General features: G+C 38.3%; 2 protein-coding genes across 4 annotated transcripts in view; one reads left to right on the top strand and one right to left on the bottom strand.

The window, feature by feature from the left end:
* XPNPEP3 (X-prolyl aminopeptidase 3) overlaps positions 1–5,115 on the bottom strand; it is a 78,795-nt gene extending 73,680 nt beyond the window's left edge. Inside the window, exon 1 of the mRNA XM_004373892.2 lies at positions 4,953–5,115. Coding sequence (XP_004373949.1) covers positions 4,953–5,016 — 64 coding nt within the window. The 5' untranslated portion in view covers positions 5,017–5,115. The remainder of the gene's footprint in view (positions 1–4,952) is intronic.
* Positions 5,116–5,498: 383 nt separating this feature from the next.
* ST13 (ST13 Hsp70 interacting protein) overlaps positions 5,499–18,594 on the top strand; it is a 31,664-nt gene continuing 18,568 nt past the window's right edge. Inside the window, exons 1-4 of one of the 3 annotated variants that reach the window (XM_004373891.3) lie at positions 5,499–5,718; positions 12,715–12,772; positions 14,456–14,531; positions 16,818–16,888. In XM_004373891.3, the coding sequence (XP_004373948.1) occupies positions 5,609–5,718; positions 12,715–12,772; positions 14,456–14,531; positions 16,818–16,888 (315 nt within the window). In that variant the 5' untranslated portion in view covers positions 5,499–5,608. Of the gene's footprint in view, positions 5,719–12,642; positions 12,773–14,455; positions 14,532–16,817; positions 16,889–18,594 lie in introns of all 3 variants that reach the window. The other 2 variants (XM_023729070.1, XM_023729069.1) reach the window with 2 other exon arrangements.

Below are 18,594 nucleotides of genomic sequence, written 5' to 3'. Positions count from 1 at the left end.
GTTAATATGTTGTGGGGTTGTTAACCAATGTCATAAAACAACATGTGTACTACTGTTGCATGAGAAACTATTTGTTCTGTAAGCCTTCACCTGAACTACAATAAAATATTAAAAAAAAAAAAAAATCAAGTACAACCCAACCTACACACAAATAGATCATGTAATTATTAAAAAAAAATTACAATAGCAACAAAATATAACTAAGAATAAATCTAACAAAAATTGTATAAGATCTTTTTAGATATAATTACAAAGCTTAATATGACACATTAAAGAAACTTAAATGAATAGAAAGGCTTTGGGAATTGGAAGACACAATATCATAAATACATCAATAATTCCCACATTATTTTGTAGTTTCAATCTAATTTAAATAAAAATTCCATCTGCTATGGAAAAAAAAAAAATCTGAGCCCTCCCAGAGCTTAGAAACCAGGAACAATAAATATAAATATTAAACAAAATATAGTGTTAGTCATAAGTGCTAAAGAGAAAAATAAAGCCGGGGAAGGGGACATGAAGTTTTGGGGTGGGAGGGTTGAAATTTTACCTAAGGTAGTCAGGGAAAGTGATGGTTATATATGAGTAAAGATCTAAAGAAGTCAGGTAATGGCTATCTGGTGGAAAAGAATTCCAAGCAGAGGGAATAGCAAGTACGGCGTCCATAAGGCTGGCCGTGCAAGATGTGTTTGAGGAGACCAGTGTGGCAGATGAAGAGTGAGCAGATGATGTCAGATAACAGGACATCAGATTATGCAGGGACAGCTAGATCACAGTATGAACTTTGACTTCTGCTGTAAGTAGGATAGGAAGCCACTGGTGGTTTTGAGCAAAGGAGTGACATAATCTGACTTACAACAGGACCACTCTGGCTGATCTTGTTGAAAATAGACTCAAAGTAAGCAGGGACAGAAGCAGGGAGATCTGGCTATCGCCACAACCCAGCAAGAGATTATGGGAGCTTGGTCCAGGGTAGTGGCCGTGGGGGTGGTAAAGAGTAACCAAATTCAGATACATTTTAAAGGTATGGCTAACAGGATTTGTGGAAGACTGATTGTTGAGTATGAAAAAAACAGAAGAGTCAAGGATGACAAGGTTTCGGGCCTTAGCAACTAAAAGAATGGAGTTGCCATTACCTGAGATAGAACTGCAGGTGTTTTGGACATGCTACATTTCAGATGTCTGAATTTCTGAAGCACTGAAAGGTTTTCCTGTGATGACTTACATCCTGCATGTTCCCTGTCACTGAAGTCTTCCTTTTTAGCAAAAAGACCTATTGGTCATATTCCTTCAATCTTCTGTTTCTTGGAAATGAAATTACTGTAAATTTTAATGTTACTGAACGATGCAAATGAATAATCAGAAGCACTAAAACCCAACCGCTTTTGGCAAAATACCCCTTTGGTAATACAACAAATTTGGAAGTCAGAAAAAATGATAATGTCTAGTACTTTTAAATGATTGCTATAGTAAAGTGTGTTTCGTTTGTTCTTTGGTGGGTGGGGAGAAGAGGTCATTTATTCTGTAAGAAAAGTGGGGAGAATTAGCATTTAAAGCTTACTTTTGGAAAATAAAACCAACATAAATAAACAAGGGTATTTTAAATGCTACTTATATAAGATGTGATATTCAGTAGAATTTATCTGTCACTATGTATGTGGTATTACTCAAAACTGAAAAGAAAATGCAATTTTCCAAAAACAAAAATCAGTGTCTCTGAAAATTTAAGAATGCAATGATATGCCCTCCAGTCTACTTCTCCACTGTTAACAGAGATAACATTCAGGTTTGATTATCTTACACGACAGGTTAAAATTCTTCAATAGTTTCCCACTGCCCAAAAGGAAAATGCTCATTTTTTCTTAACCTAACATACAAGGCCCTCCATGAGTCAGCCACCAGCCTTCTCCTCATCTTGATTTTCTATCATCTCTTTCTACACATCTTATGCTTGAGCCCAGATTTTTCCAAGTGATACCAGTTCAAGACTTACCACATAAAATGGGCTTATGTCAAATATGTTTTGCAAATGCCCTCCCTAAAGACTTAGAATTAATGTAACAGGGACACTATGAAATGCTGCATTCCCCATACCACAGATCTTTTTGGTGTAACACCTACTAATATGCCCAGTAATATATTTCACAAAAAACTCCTCTAGCCATGTGAAAGGACTGCAATGCCTAGTACCCAGCATTGTTTCAGACTTCTATGCTTTTGCATATGTTCCCTCTGCCTGGCTGGCTCCTTTCCTCAGGTCTGTTTGATGAAAGGCTTCTTTCAAGTCCTTAAATAAATCTTTAAAAGTATGCCACATTTCCTCTCTGCCCCTCCCTACTCCCAGGAAATATCCATCACTTCATCCTTGCCACACAATTAAATCTCTATTACTGAATTTGTAGTCATTGTTGGCTGCCACTGACTTGACTCATGGTGACCCACTAGAGATAGTGTATCATATTACAATTATTTGCCTACTTGTCTGTCTCCCCTGAGGGTAGAAACTTTTAATGCTTAGTGCTTGTATTTGGTGCTCACTTAATATTTATTGAATGAATTAGCTATTACCTACACACAGGCTTTAAAAAAAATGCTATTTACTATACTTTCTTTAATATTCTTTGCAATAGTCCCTTTCCCCATCTCAGGCTTATATTTATCTCATATGATTTAATTTTTTAAAATACAACTGCAGTTATGCATTAATTTTGCTTGTTCTCAGATGACTAGATGGTGTTAACAGCTGCATAATTTGACAATTAAAATCTCATTCCTGCTAGGTTAATCTTTGGCTAGTCAAAACATTTTCACTTCAGGAATGCACAACTTTCACAGATGAGAATGTTCCTATGGTATTCAATACTCTGTGCCCAGGACCTTTCTAGAGAGGGGCAACCAAAAGCACCACATTTCTCTTTAAGTACCTCAAGTCAGTGGAGTTTTCAAATTCTAAAACTTAATAAAACCCTGAAGCCCTGGTGGCACAGTGGTTAAAAGGCTGACAACCAAAAGGTCAGCAGTTCAAATCCACCAGATGCTCCTTGGAAACCCTATGGGGCAGTTCTACTTTGTTCTGTTGGGTCACTATGAGTCGGAATTGACTCGATGGCAACAGGTTTGGGTTTTTTTTTGGTTTAATAAAACCCCACAATAATATAATATTTACAACCTGTCACTGCCTTTCCTGAGCTCCCATGTCACTTGGGTCAAGACTATTAACGCACTCTGCTATACTGTCATTTATGTGTTCCTTGTCTCTCTATCTCCCTGATTAAGGAGCCCTGATGGTGCGGTGGTTAAAGAGATCGACTGGTAACTGAAAGAGTGGAGGTTCAAAACCACCAGCGGCTCCACAGGATAAAAATGTGGCAGTCGGCTCCCACACAGATTTACAGCCTTGGAAACCATATGGTATTGCTATGCGTTAGAACCAACCCAACGGCATTGGGTGGTGGTGATGGTTTGTCTCTCTCTCTCTGATTAGAGTATGAGCTACTCTAGGGAAGTGGAGATTCATGCAGTTACTAACTCAAAAGTCACTGAATGAAACTACATTCTTTCTGGCCTACTCAATGAAAAGTTTCAAAAGGACTCTACGAAGCAAGGGTAAGACCTAGTGGTGGTATAATGCAAAAAAGACTAGACTGCAATCACATAACTAATATTCCCAACTGCTACTTTGAGATCCTGTGTTAGTTTCAGTTCTTTATAGGTAAAATGGGGGTATCTGCCCTAACTTACTGAACCTTTGAAGATCCGACATCATCTGTTCAGTTAAAAAGTCAGTACTAACTTACGATGTTAACAGGTTGTTAAATTTACTTATCCATTGAGGCAAACTGAAGCATAATGAATACTTTTCAAAGGTCTTGGAATGTGTAAACCCAAATCTAATCCTAAACCCTGATTTTACACGAAGCCTCAACAAATCCAAAAAAAGTCACAAGAAAAGATGGTCGCGGCTCAAAATCATACGTTGTGGCCTCTGTAATCAAGACTGATCAATTGCACATCAATCTTTTCACCTACTCCCATAGAGAGCGGCAGCTTTCTGCAGCTTTATTACTAGAACTGAGCAAGTACTGTGCATTGGACAATTATTTCTCATTTTCTTTTTCATAGGAAAAGCTTAAGTCTTGATATAACACATTCCATTCTCAATGAATTCAAGTATGTCAACTTAAGAAACATATGCCTAAACATAGCTTTGATTTCAAATATGTCTTGGTTCACACACGGTTCACAAATGGACCCCCCCTTAATTGAAATACGATGCCATTGCAGATTCGCCTGCAAGGCTGATGATTCCGTTTTCACCGATCAAACTCTATGTTCATCAGTTTAATTGCTCGATAGAGAACTCCCTTAAAAAAAAAAAAAAGTTTCCCCTTATATCTCGGCTCCTTCATCTTGCTTTTACAACCCGGGCTTTCAGAAACAAAAAGCCCGCGAGTATTTTCAAACAGTACCTCTTCTAACAAGAGACTACTCAAACGATTTATTAACCACGTTTCTTGTATATTCTGGACTAGCTCTCAAATCAAATTTGAAAACACGAAAATAGGATTTTAGATCGACGCCAACAACAAGAAGAGCTACCTGATGTGAAGAGACTTTGTCACTTAACCAAGTGTGATAAATGACACAACTTTTTTAAGTCCGAGTAACTTTCAAGACATCCCCTCTGGGGGATGGCACACACTTTTCTCGCTGCAGTCATTTCAGCTTCCCAGAATCCCTCAAGGGTAGAAGGAACACAGAGCCCACCCTTATCCAGGAGCAGCAGGGAAAGAAGACATCCAGGGAGCGCACCGAAGGTTTTGGAGCGGAGACCCCAGCAGAAAGGGTCCGCTGAACCACGGTTCGCCTGAGAACAACTTGGATTCCTCCAGGGCGCCGCAGGCTTCTCAGAGAGCAAGCCTCAAAGGGACACTGCGGGAAGAGAGTCTAACCTGAGAGGCTGCGGGCACTTGCTACGGCGGAAACCAGTTTGGGGGTTGAGAACAGCCAAGGCATGACGGCCTCGCTCACGCGTCAGGAACGAAAGAAAAAAAAAACGGCACTTCGCCACGAAACCGGGCAAAAGCCCCTCCCTTTTCGGACGGCGCCGCTCACTGGGCTTTCCTCCAGCGGCGGCGCAGGGTGTTGACGTCACGCTCGGGGCTGTGACCACCGCTTCGGCCGTACGGCCTTAATTGCGTCATGGCGTCATGGTCAACTTGATGCGCATACTCACAATATGCCCAATTCTAAATGGCTCTTTGGAGAGGCTGTTATCTCCCACCACCTTAAAAGCGCTCGTGTAAGGGTTCACCCATCCAATGAACTGGCACGTGCATAGAGCAGCAGGCAACAGCACGGACAGCCATACTTCTAGAATGTTCTAGGGAGTGCGCAGGAACACAGGTGGCGGGGGTAGAAATGAGCGAGCGAAGGACCCGGGGTCACGAGACCGTTGGGTGGGCGGAGCTAGGGGCCAAGGAGGTTCTAGTCTGTTCTGTCTCGCGGCAGCCGCCCCTTTCTACGGGGTCACGCTGTTAGCTCCCAGGCTAGGAATCGGGCCGCAGTCTTCTCTGCCGCGCCCTCGACCTCCCGCCGCGTCAGGACCATGGATCCCCGCAAAGTGAGCGAGCTTCGGGCTTTCGTGAAAATGTGTAAGCAGGACCCGAGCGTTCTGCACATGGAGGAAATGCGCTTCCTGAGGGAGTGGGTGGAGAGGTGAGACCTGGGTCTGAGGACCGTTGTGGGTGGGAATAGGGAGGCCTGCTGGTGGAGGAGCTGGGACGCAGCTGGCGTGGGGCCGAGGCGAGGGGAACGCGGGCGCCAGGGCGAGCGGCGTCGCGGCAGCCGTGGAGGCAGGAAGGGTCGCACTTCTGTGTGGCCAAGTTCCTGGCCGGGAAAGGGAAGAGACTTCCAGGGGCTAATGGATCGGGAGCTTTGGCTAGTACAGGGGCGGGGAAGAAGGGGACAGAACGGGGTTCCCGAAGCTTCAGTCGTGAGTATATTTTGGGCAAAATATAAATGCCGACGGCTGTAGACATGAGGGGCCGAAGTGAGCACTCCCAGTTTATGCGTGGAGTTGTTTTTGTTTAAATCTTGGTTTCCACCCTCGCATTGACGCATAGCACCTCTTTCACCACTTTACCTTTAAGTAGTGTTCTGTAGTTGTTTATTATTTAATTAAAGTTTCTAAATTATCGTGATAAAGGAAACCCTATTTGATTACCTTTTATTTTTTCACAGCGATCCTAACTGCGTAGGATTGTCTTGGCAGTCAGTTGTTAAACAGCCGTTGGTGGCAATGATAGCTTCAGACACTTACAGATTAAGAAAAATGATTTTTCAAGGACCAGCATGCTTCTAGGATCTATTTGTGCTCTTTAGCTCTTGAGTATCTCGCTACGTGCGAGATACTCAAGAGCTAAATTGGACAAGCACTGTGCCAGGTGCTGGGAAACAGTAAATACAGTCTATTTAGAGATTGGGAATGAGTAAAGATAAAATTTTGTTCTGATCTTTACTATGTAATAGAGGTAGGTACTACATATTGGAGGGGTGTCTAAGGGTGAAAGGGAACTATTCCCCGAGGAGATAATTTTAAAAATGACTGTTAAGTGGTGAGGAGTTTAGAAGAGATGATAGTGCAAAGCATTGTGAGTCCTAAGAGGTACTACTTTCAGCATTGGTATGGTTATTTTAGTAGTATTTTTATAAGGGAAGAAAACTGTGAGTACCAAATAGTTGAATATTTCTTCCAATAAGCTTGTCCTAGGGAAGAGACATAAGTTAACATCTGTGAATGTCGTAAATGGTGGTATAATTTTTTTCTCTAAGAAGTTTCTCACTTAGTCTTTTTAGCCACCAATTTTCTACCTACTGCAAGATGTTTGCTCCCGTTGTGTATGTAAAATTCCGAGAGCATTTAAAATTAAATAGTACTATAGTACAGTGGGAAACCCTGGTAGCGCAGTCGTTAAGTGCTACGGCTGCTAACCTAGCAAAAGGTTGGCAATTCGAATCCATCAGGCGCCCGTTGGAAACTCTTTGGGGCAGTTCTGCTCTGTTCTGTAGGGTCGCTATGAGTCGGAATGGACTCGAAGACAACGGGTTTGTTTTGGTTTCTAGTACAGTGAGAGCCGGAACTCCACGGGACTGCCTTGTTTTTCCAGGTCTCCAAGCTTTCCGCCTTTGACAGGGTGCATTGACCACTTTTTAAAAACACTTGAATTTTCCTTCTCTGACAGGTTGCCGCCTTACACAGGTTCCAGTTTTTGCAGGTTTTACTGTAACTTTATTGTTCACAGCAGTCAACAAGAACCGTTTCGCAGTTTCTTTGTTTCTCAGGAGAAAAACCCACAGTTCGCTGTTAGGGAAATGAAATTTTCCCAGATGCTGAATTTTTTAAAGTTTAGAGTTATGTGACTGGCTCTTGCTAATAATATAACTGGTCTTTTTTCTTTAGTTGCTTTTGGGACATGAATTTCAGGACTAGTAGTTGAGGCCTGGATTTTAATCACTTTCTGTATTGAATAACTTGACAATCCAAAAAAACTCACAAGATATTTGCATGCTTTTATTCTGTTGTATGTACTCATGAGAAAAAATCCTAAGAGTAATTGTTCTAAAAATCCAGGTAAAGCAGACTTCTACCACAGGAAGAAATAGCTGTCACCAGAGGTGAATGTTGTAATGAGTGGATACACTGTTATATTCCATTTCTACTAGAGAATAAGAGGGGGACACTGAAGAAAAAGTTAAAACGTGTCAGTGTTTTGATTTAAGCTGAAGTAATTACGGTTATGTAGAGAATTCTGTTTGTCTTGCAGTATAAGTAACTATAAAACAAAGCAGATTGGGTGCTATCAAATTATAATTATGAATGAGGTCCTGTGTGATCCCATTTGAGGAAGAGTTCTACACCAGCCCTGCTTGATAAAACATAAAAGCCTGCCTTGGCAAAGTCCAAATTGCAGTTTTTTGCAATTTTTGGCAGGAAGTTAGCTTATTGTAAATCTTGGGGAAACATTAATGGAAATTTTTGTACCTATAAACTGGTGTTACCTTCCAGTAGTTGCTAGAATTTGGAATGTGAGTGATTCTAAATCTGTGAATAAATCCTCGTGTTTTTGCTCCATATTTTTTTAATTTTTTAAAAACAATTTCTACATTACATAAAAATTTCAGGTACAGTATAAAGAACTTTTTCCCTGAACTGTTGGATAGTAAGCTGCCAGTGTTCTGTCCTAAGCACCATTGAGTATTTTATAATGTGTATTTCCTAGTAGCTAGGATAGTCTCCATAATATAACGGTCAAACTCGGGGAAACTAACGTTGATGCGTTAATACTATTGAATTCTCAGAATTACGTGTTGCATTTAGTTGTGTCTCTTAGTCACCTAAATTCTGAGACAATTTTTCAGTCTTTCCCTGACTTTCATGGCCTTGACACTTTCGAAAATTACAGGCCAGTAACTTTGTAGAATCTCTCGACTTGGGATTGGTTTTTTGTTAGATTTAGATTTAGCTTCATATGCATTTGACAGGAGTATCACCGCCCAAAGTTTTAACATTAGACTGTTCTGACTATGTTTGGATGTCACCTTAAATATATTCTTGGACGTTGTATTTTGAGACTTAGGCAAAATAGTTTAAGATGCCCAGTAAATTTAACTGCAAAGATTACTATGGCTCTTTTGAAAAATAGTTTTTCTTTAGAGCAGAATTTTTTAAAATTTTGTGGTAGTAATACGCCTATTTATTGTTTTATTGTTAAATTATTTTATGCTGAATTGCAAATTTAAGTGTTTTAGATCATATAGTATCTTTTAACTGCCACAGTAAACAACAGAATGAAATAAGTGTGTACATTTTTTTTTTTTTTTTTTGGTAAATTTAATTTTGTTGAGGATGTATACAGCAAAACACACCAATTCAGTTTGTACATGTACAATTTAGTGACATTGATTTACATTCTTCAAGTTGTGCAACCACTGTAGCCCCCCTTTTCTGAGTTGTTCCTCCCTCATTAATATAAACTCACTGCCCCTAAGGTTCCCATCTAATCTTTCAAATTACTGTTGTCAGTTTGATCCCAGATAGTTCTTAAAAGAGCACAATACTCAAGGTAGACCTTTTTTACTAATTAAGCTAAACTATTGTTGGTTTTAAGAAGACCTCAGAGGATATTTTTGGTTCAAGGTTTAAAGATTTTCTCGGGGCAATAGTTTCAGGGATTCATCTACCCTCTGTGGCTCCAGAAGGTCTGGAGTCCATGAGAATGTGAAGTTCTGCATTTTCTCCTTTTGATCAGGATTCTTCTATGGAATCATTGATCAAAATGTTCAGTTATGATAGCTGGGCACCATCCAGAGAGGCAGTTGTTCATGGAGGCAATTAGCCACACATTCCATATCTTCATATTCCTGACTCTCCTTTATCTGTTGCTTCAGGTGGATAGAAATCTTCTGTTGTACCTTAGGTGGCTACTTGCAAGCTTTTAAGACCCCAGGTACTATACAGCGAACTAAGAGGTAGAGCAGAAGCACGAAACATGTTTTTAGGCAGTTAACTGGAATGTCTCATGAAACCATGACCCTAAACCTCCAAACCTGAAACATCTGAATTTGCAATTCAGCTTTATAAAAGGAGCCAAATCCCATGAGGTGTTTGGTTGTACATAAGCAGCTTCAGGGGCTACTTTTTTTTTTTTTTCCTGTCGTTGTTGTAAATATGTCTGCCGCATAACTTTTGCCAATTTAACTTTTTACAGGTACACAACTTATGACAGCAGTTATAGTAATTGGCTCTGCAACCCTACCCTTAATGAGATTTTTCCATCAACCTTATCCCCCTCCCTCCTGCCCTTGGTAACCACTAATAAACTTTGGTCCCTGTACATTTGCCTTTAGTTATCTTTTTATGTAAGTGAGGTCATACAATATTTGTCCTTTTGTGATTGGCTTCTTTTACTCAGCATAATGTCTTCAAGCTCCATCCATACTGTAGCAGGTATCAAGATTTCATATCTCCTAGTGGCTGAGTAGTATTCCGTTGTATGTATGTGCCACAGTTTATCCATTCATCTTTTGATAGGCATTTAGGTTGTTTCCACCTTTTGGCTATTGTGAATAGTGCTGTGGTGAACATTGGTGTACAAGTCTCTTTTTGAGTCTCTGCTTTCAAGGTGCATGTTTTTCTTGATTGCATGGTGCTTATAAGAAATTCCAAGTTTTGTTTCTTTTGATTACATTTGCTACTTAACATTTATGCTTTTGCTCAATGTTTGGTTGATCAGAATAGAACATTAAGAGAGTGAAAAGGCACCCTGACAGGGAACACAACAGAAAGTCCCGGATGGAGCAGGAGAAAGGTGGGGTGCAGAACTCAAATTCTAGTAAGAAGACCAGACTTAATGGTCTGAGTAAGGCTGGAGGAACCTTGGAAAGCATGGCCCCTGGATTCTCTATCAGCCCAAAAATAAAACAGTTTCCGAGGCCAACTCTTCAGACAGGGATTGGACTGGACTGTGGGACATGAGGTGATGCTCGTGAGGAGTGTGCCTCTTAGCTCAAGTAGATAAGAGAGGCTGAACGGGCAGCTTCTGTCCAGAGGTGAGATGGGAAGGCAGAGAGGGTTAGGAGCTGGTTGAATGGACGTGGGGAATCGGGTGGAAAGGAGGAGTGCGTTGTCCCAGTATGGGGAGAGCAATTAGAGTCACATAACAATGTGTGTATAAATTTTTGTATTGGGAAAAAAGTGAAAAGGCAAGCCACAGGGTGTGAGAAGATATTTGCAACACATAAAGCTGAAAAAGGGCTCATGCAGAATATACAAAGAAAATCTACAAATAGACTACATTGAGTTTGGCAAATTGCAGTCAGAGGGAGCAGTCTCCACAAGACTGCCCTCAGTTCAGACACCAGCCTCAAATTGAGAGGTCCCCATGATTACCCTCAAGTTCAGCTAAAATGACTTGAAAATCTTTAGGAAAGTGGTATAGTTTTATTAGAGGATGGATACAAATAAAAATCAGCCAAGGAAAGAGACACATAGGGCAGAGTCTGGGTCATCTCTCCTCATGGAATTCTGGACTGCATCTTCTGGTCACGTTGTGTGACAACACACAGAGTATTGCCAACTGGGGAAGCTTAAACCTGAGCCTTTGGGGCTGTATCACATACTGCCCGTGTGACTAACCTTTAGTCTCCAGCCCCTACTGGAGGTTGGAACTGAACTGATAGGTGATTCATAGCCACCATCATAAATCACATTGTTAGACTGGTGAGTGAAGCCCCCACACAAAGACATTTCCAAGGGCTTAGAGATTACCTCCCAGTAGTAGAGGGCAAAGGCCAGACCTGTCTTTGGGTAAGGTTAATTCTTCAGTACACAGCAACCTAGTAGATAATTGGATGTGAGCTGAACTTCACAGAAACGGTTATTCAAAATGGCCAATAAATAACATGAAAAGGGACAACTACAAATGAGATACCACCGCACACGTATCAGAATGGGTAAACTTTTAAAAGATGGACAATAGCTGAGTGTTGACCAAGGTGTGGAACAACTGGAACTCTCATACACTGTTAAAGAAAGGGTAAATTGGTTAAAGATCTTTGGAAAACATGTCCATTTCAATTCAGTGGACACATACCCTGAGTCCAGATATTTCACCGAACTGAAGTGAATGTGTACGTAGATATGATAACTTTGGTTATAAAGTCTTAGCTTAGGTCTGTTTTCCAACTTAATATATCTTTTAAGTAAATTATGGCCTTTTTGTTTTAAGGTAAGTTTAAAGTTTTTGTGACTTCCAACTTTGCTATTGTGGCATTTCTTCAGATACATTTTAGTCACTGGACTGTTGCATGGAGCCCCCGTGCCTCAGTCTGGACCAAGTTATTTGTGTATAAGTCATGGTGTTGCCCTAGAGTGTTCGGGAAAAAAGAGTTTGCAAGGCCAAGAGGATAAGGGTAAAGGATAAGAAGGAGAAAGTCTAATATTGGGGGCACGTGAATACTGTATAAACAATCAGAGGGGAAAACATTTTGAATTATTACACTATGTTATTTTATAAACTGCCTATTTGAATTAAACTGAACTACATGGTGCAAGTAGTTTGCAATTGGCCGCTAACTGAAAGGTTGGAGGTTTGAATCCACCTGGCAGCACCTTGGAAGAAAGGCCTGGTGATCTACTTCGGAAATACCAGCCACTGAAAACCTTATGCGGTTCTCCTCTGACACAGATGGGGTCGCCATGAGTCGGAATCGACTAGCGAGCAACTGGTTTGAGTTTTTTCGTTTATTCTTGCTAAATGTCACATTTACAGTTTTGGAATTGAATATATTTATGGAATTCTAAACCCACAACTAAAATGATTCTGTCATTCCCTGCTGGCTTCTCAGCCTCTTTACCTCTCCCTGTAGGAATGGGCATAGAGAATGTACATCATTGTTAGGCTTGTCGTGGCAGGGAAAGGATTAGGTTTTCCTTAACTACTATGGTAAAAATAAATTTTTAAATTGAAAAAGAACTTAACCATAGTATCAAAGCATTCAAATTAATTGAGAGTTTAGTGTATTCTTAAGGTTTTAAAAAAGTAACCATCTGAATGTCTAACTTTTCTTTTTCTTTTTTAGGCGTAAACGTGTTGCTTGACTTAGTTAATTGTAGTTTTCTAAACAAATAATCTTCTTTCTCATCTTCTCAAGCATGGGTGGTAAAATACCACCTGCTACTCATAAAACTAAATCAGAAGAAAATATCAAGGTACGTTATAAATTTCATTTGAGTGTTTAGTGATAAAGTACTATAAAGTTTCTTAGGGATAGATTTTAACTGCTGCTCACAAATTACCACTCCTCATTTTCCCCAAGTCCACTTGGAAATATGATGTTTGTGAAATTTTTGTTATAAGACCAAATCTCTGAAATCTAATTTTAAAATGAGAATTTGGGGTTGAATGTTTACTGTGTTTCAGAATAAATGTCATGTATATTGCATTCTTGGCCTATAAATGGTAAGCTTTGTGAAAGTGTGCATTTGTAGTCTTTAGCACCCAGCACAGTGTCTTACTCATTGTGTTTGCTAAGTAAATGAACAAGTAAATCAGTAATTCTCAATTTTTTCTGCCCTACCACCTAAGGTAGTTTCAGAGCATATTTTCCACAGGGATATGTAAGATCAGGAAGAGGTGGCCAGTAGTTGAAGTTTAGGGATGAGGGGGAAATGTACTTTTCAGAATGCACCCCTCAATTCTTAGTTCTCCCATTTTCTGCCCTCATGTCTAAAAGGTTTTCCCTTAAGTTTTTAATTAGCCGTCTTAAACTGATAAGGCAGTTTGCTGTTTTAGTATTTAGAACACTAAATGTGCGTTTATTTGGGTAGGAGTGTATAAGTTATATCTGTAAACAATTGAAATGAGAAAAATTAAACAGAAGGATCTTGTAGCATGTATGAAACAAAATTATATGTAACATATCTCTGCTAAAATTGTTCATAATAACTTATTTAGAATTATGATCGGTGTTATTCTCAGTGTCTGCTGAAGTGTCTAGAACTTTGCAGACAGTGGAGAGTCACAAATATTTTACAAAGTGGGACTTTAATTTTTAAGAAAAGGGAAGCAATTTAAATAACTAGGTAAATAACGATACACTAGTACAGTTGAATGAGTAGATATAGGTGGGCTGATGATGGTGTATTCTTCAAGATAGCGTTTTGTTAAGTGGAAACGGCAAGGTGCAGAGTTGTCTTATACATAGAGGGAATATCTAGAATGAAATACATAAGAAACCACACTGGTTGCTTATAGGATGGGAAGGAAATTTTCCATCATGTGCACTTTTAAATTTTTTCAGTTTTCATCACTTCTGTGTTGTAGTTCATGAAATATGTAAGAAACCACACTGGTTGCTAATAGGATGGGAAGGAAATTTTCTTTCTATCATGTGCACTTTTAAATTTTTTCAGTTTTCATCACTTGTATGTTATAGTTCCACAGTCCCTTATTTGTAATTAGAAACTCAAAAACTCTTTAAAATGTAAAGATTTTTAGTAAGTGTGTTTGGCAGCACAACATGACCTGAATTGACCTAAGGCTGTTTATAGTCTTTATGGATATTTTGCAGAAATAGCATGTGTTTGATTATGGAGAGTTGGGGGCTGCAGTGCCTGTTGAGGGTGGTATATAATGTATCTGTTGTATTTGCTTTCTAAAAATCCAATTTTATTGAATTCCAAAAGACATAGTTCAAAAGATTTAGATAAGGGACTGGACCTATACTTAATTTTAAAAAACGAACAAAGCAAATTTACCAAAAGAAAACAAGAAAAGGATCACCAACAAGTGAGACATAATGGATGTGAACAGTTTATACATAAATTTGTATTAGTATACATAGTGGGTGTGTTATTAAATACTGATAGGATTGTTTGCCTTCCCTTTGCTAGGAAGAAAAAACAGATAGTAAGAAGCCAGAAGAAAACATAAAGACAGATGAACCATCAAGTGAGGAAAGTGATCTAGGTGAGGAGATGGTAGTTTGTATTTGATAGCCTTATGATATGGTTCTGTGTTGATTTTTTTAACTAAATTGACTGTATCAGTGCCCATAAAAAGACAATGTGAGCTGCATATTGAAATTTAAATTTTCTGGTAGACGTGTTAAAGTAAAAAGAAACAGGTGCATTTAGTTTCAATAATATATTTTTTAAGCCAGTATGCCTAAATATTATCACTAACAGGTAATTAATATAAAAATAATTAATGAAATATGTATTTTTTTTGTACTAAATTTTTGAAATAGTGTGTTTTACACACATAAGACCACTTACCACCAAGTTGACTCCGACTCATGGCAACCTCAGCTGTGTCAGAATAGAGTTGTACTCCAAAGGGTTTTCAGTGCCCGATTTTCTGGAAGTAGATTGCCAGGCCTTTCTTCTGAGGTGCCTCTGAGTGAATTTGAACCTCTAACCTTTTGGTTAGCAGCTGTATTAAGAAGTTTCAAGTTGAACATAAATTCATAGAAGTTTACAAATAAACTTTTCCTTTCCTTGGAGTTTCACGTTGAGCTCAGTCATATGGAGTGTGTATTGGTGAGAAAATGCAACTCACTCTGCCATCTTTTATCTTTTATTATTATTAGGCACAATTTTTTTCCCCCTAAGAAATTCTTTAATTGGAGTTAACAGTTCAGTAAAGTTTTATACAACTCTTCCAGGACTCAACCAATGCATCTTAGCAAAGAGATACAAGATAATTTAATTAATTGCCTTCATTTTCTTTTAACGGTTCCATAAAATTGGCAGTGATTCATAGCATTTGCATGTGTATACTGAATGGTTTTCAACAGTTGTATCCATGACACTTTTCATAGAGTCTGCTTCAGAAAACTGATCACAAATGTTTTTCTGTATGCATCATGCAGTGAAATGAAACAATAAGGGAAACATCAGTTTCCTGTTTTAAAATTTTTGTAAATACAAACTTTTGCTCTAACCTAACTGGAGTGATAGAAACTAAATTTTTCATATTTAACTGAAATTTTTTTGACAGATGTAATGATTCAGAAATATCTATGCCATGAATTTTTCTTGTTTCGTTTTTTGTTTTTTAAGGACACAAATTAACAAAATTTCTTTGTAAATTTGGAGATCCTTTCATCTGAATATACCCCAAGTATTAACTGGGCAATCTTTAATGTCATACAACTTATTTAAAATCTAAAGAAAAGGTACAGTTGTTCACATTATGAATTAATTGATCTTTGAAATGTTTGGAAAGGTCTGTGTTCTGTGGACAGTTGTTAGAGAACTTAATTGACGATCTTTCACTTTTTGTAAAATTTTTAAAAAATCTTTCTCCTACTTTCCTAACAATTTCCATAACTATAATTTTTTTTATTAGCTGTTTGTCTGAAAAATTTTTTTTTTTTTTTTGATGTGTACATGAAACAAGTTGTTTCATAGGTTGGCAAAGTTAAAAGCTCAGTTCTTGTTAAAAATTGTTTAAAATTTCTTGTTCAATGTTTAATTCTAGTTTTAGGTGGCTAATTTTAACTCTGATTCTTTTTTGACTGCTAAGAGAAAGCTATCAAATCACTATGAAATTGCTTAAAATGTGTCAGTATTGTCTGTTTTCTCATGTTAAAATTTTTTTATATACGAGGTTTGTTTTACTCTGCTGCAGTGAATTCCCATTGCCATTCATCATGACATTTGCAATGTACCTCCTTCCAGTGTCTTCCTTTACTGACTGTGTTTTTAATACTAGCTTTGGAACTTGATTCTGCGTCAGTAGTTTGTCTTTATTTTAAACTTACAAATTTTGTCTGCACTATTTTAAAAACAAAAATAATTATGTTAAAATCAATATTTCAGTATGATTTAAATCAAAGTATCACTAATTTTTGCTGTCTGCACGAAGTAGCTCTTAAAAAACAAAGTTATATCGGTGTATAGAAAAAATTACTGGAGCTGAATCAATATGGTGACTGGATTGTTCATGTGTCTTTGTAATACCAGGAGCTACATGCATGCCAACATTCGCACTATAGTACAATGATGACTGTTTTACGTGGTGAGACGGTTAAAGTGAAATGTAGTTTCACCAAAACAATGAAATTGTATTTAATGGGAAAATATTTTATAATTTGTCATCAGTATTTAAATTTAGTTAATTAAAATAGAATATCAAATTCAGTTCATCAGTTGCACTAAGCCACATTTTAAATTTTTAATAGCCTCATGTGGCTAGCGGCTACTATAGTGGACATCAGAAGTCCTAATGTCATTGTCTCAACTTCGGCAGAAATTGACAATGAAGGTGTGATTGAACCAGAAACTGATGCCCCTCAAGAAATGGGAGATGAAAGTGTAGAGGTAAGTTCAATGACGTGTTCCGCTTATTACGAGGAATGTGAAAGTCCCACCTTTTGCAGTAATTTTATGACATGACTCTTTGAGAAAAAGCGCCTATTAAGTTTTTCTCTAACCCTGGGCGTATAGGAAAGGATTTTATTTTACTACTTAAAATGTTTGTAAAGATTCCCATGACAATTTCTGAAAATTGTCAATCTGACAGTGTCTGAAATCCTTGTTATTTTCTGTTTTATCTTCTCTTTCAACTTGTATCTGGTTTCACTGCTCTTTAGACTACAAAGTAGAGTTCAACTGAAGAATATACCTATGTATGGAACTACCTGTTAATAGGATATCTACTGCCAGGTTGTTTTCCAAAATGGTTTTTTCATAACAGGGATGATACAGCCTTCAAGGTGGCGAAAATTGGTTCTTTGCCAGGGAAAGGGTAAAAAAAATCTTAGATACTATAATGGTTAGTGGTCCTCCAAAGGATCAAAACACATCAATATGTATGTAGTGTATCTGTGGAGCCCTGGTGGCACAGTGGTTAAGTGCTTGCTTGGCTGCTAACCAAAAGGTAGGCAGTTCGAATCGGCTCCTTGGAAACCCTTCAGGGAAGTTCTGCTCTATCCTGTAGGATGCTTATGGGTTGGAATCAACTTGACGGCAACAGGTTTAGTGTATCTGTGGTATTAAAATTTGAGGTGGGTGGAAATTGGGGAAAAATATCTAAAGACTCCTTAGGGGGATTGATAATGGGGGGTGGGGGGGTGGGGGAAGACTGAGAGATGCCGTAGCAGTTTAAAAGTGGCTAGGTCTGTATTTTCACCAACACTTGATATGTCAGGTTTTATTTTTACCCATCTTACTGTGAAAAATGGTTCGTTTTTGTGGTTTTTAATTTGCATTTTCCTGATTTCTAGTAAGATCGAGCATATTTTAATGTTTATTGGTCATTCACAGGTATTTGGGAAATGCTGATTTTTTACCCATTTTTCTACTGCGTTTTTTTCTTGTTGCTTTATAGTTCATTTTATATTCAGGATACTAACAATTTGTTGTCTGTATATGCTCCACATATTTTTACTGGTTTGTCGCTTGTTCTTTTTACTTTATATTGTCTCGATAAATTCTTTTAATATCATTAAATTGATCTTTCGTATTTTATGCTTGACTATTTAAGGTTATAATTGCTACAATAGTCTTTTCCTTCTGAAAATTTTACAGTTTTCCCTTTCACCTTTAATCTACCTGCCAGCACAATTACTGAAGCATTCCTTTCCCACCAATCTGCAGCGCCAAAATACACCATTTCCATGTATGTGTGGGTCTGTTTTGAGGCTTTCTTTCCTACTTGTCTGATTTTTTTCCCCCGTACTAATGCTACATCATCTCATGTAGCTTGTCTTAGTTATCTAGTGCTGCTGTAACAGAAATACCGCAAGTAGGTGGCTTTAACACAAATTTATTCTTTCACAGTTTAGTAGGCAAGAAGTTTGAATTCAGGGTGCCAGCTCCAGGAGAAAGCTTTCTTTTCTCCATTGGCTCTGGGGAAGGTCCTTGTCATCAATCTTCCTCTTGTCTTGGAGCTTCTCAGCAGTGACCTCAAATCCAAAGGATGCGTGCACTCCTGGTTCTTCTTGCTTGGGGGTATTAAGGTCCCCTGTCTCTTTGCTGGTTTCCTTCTTTTATATCTCAAAAGAGATTAACTTAAAACACAAACC

Source organism: Trichechus manatus, unplaced genomic scaffold, assembly GCF_000243295.1.
Source record: "Trichechus manatus latirostris isolate Lorelei unplaced genomic scaffold, TriManLat1.0 scaffold00027, whole genome shotgun sequence".
Taxonomy (NCBI): Eukaryota; Metazoa; Chordata; class Mammalia; order Sirenia; family Trichechidae; genus Trichechus; species Trichechus manatus.
This window is presented reverse-complemented; position numbering and strand designations above follow the sequence as displayed.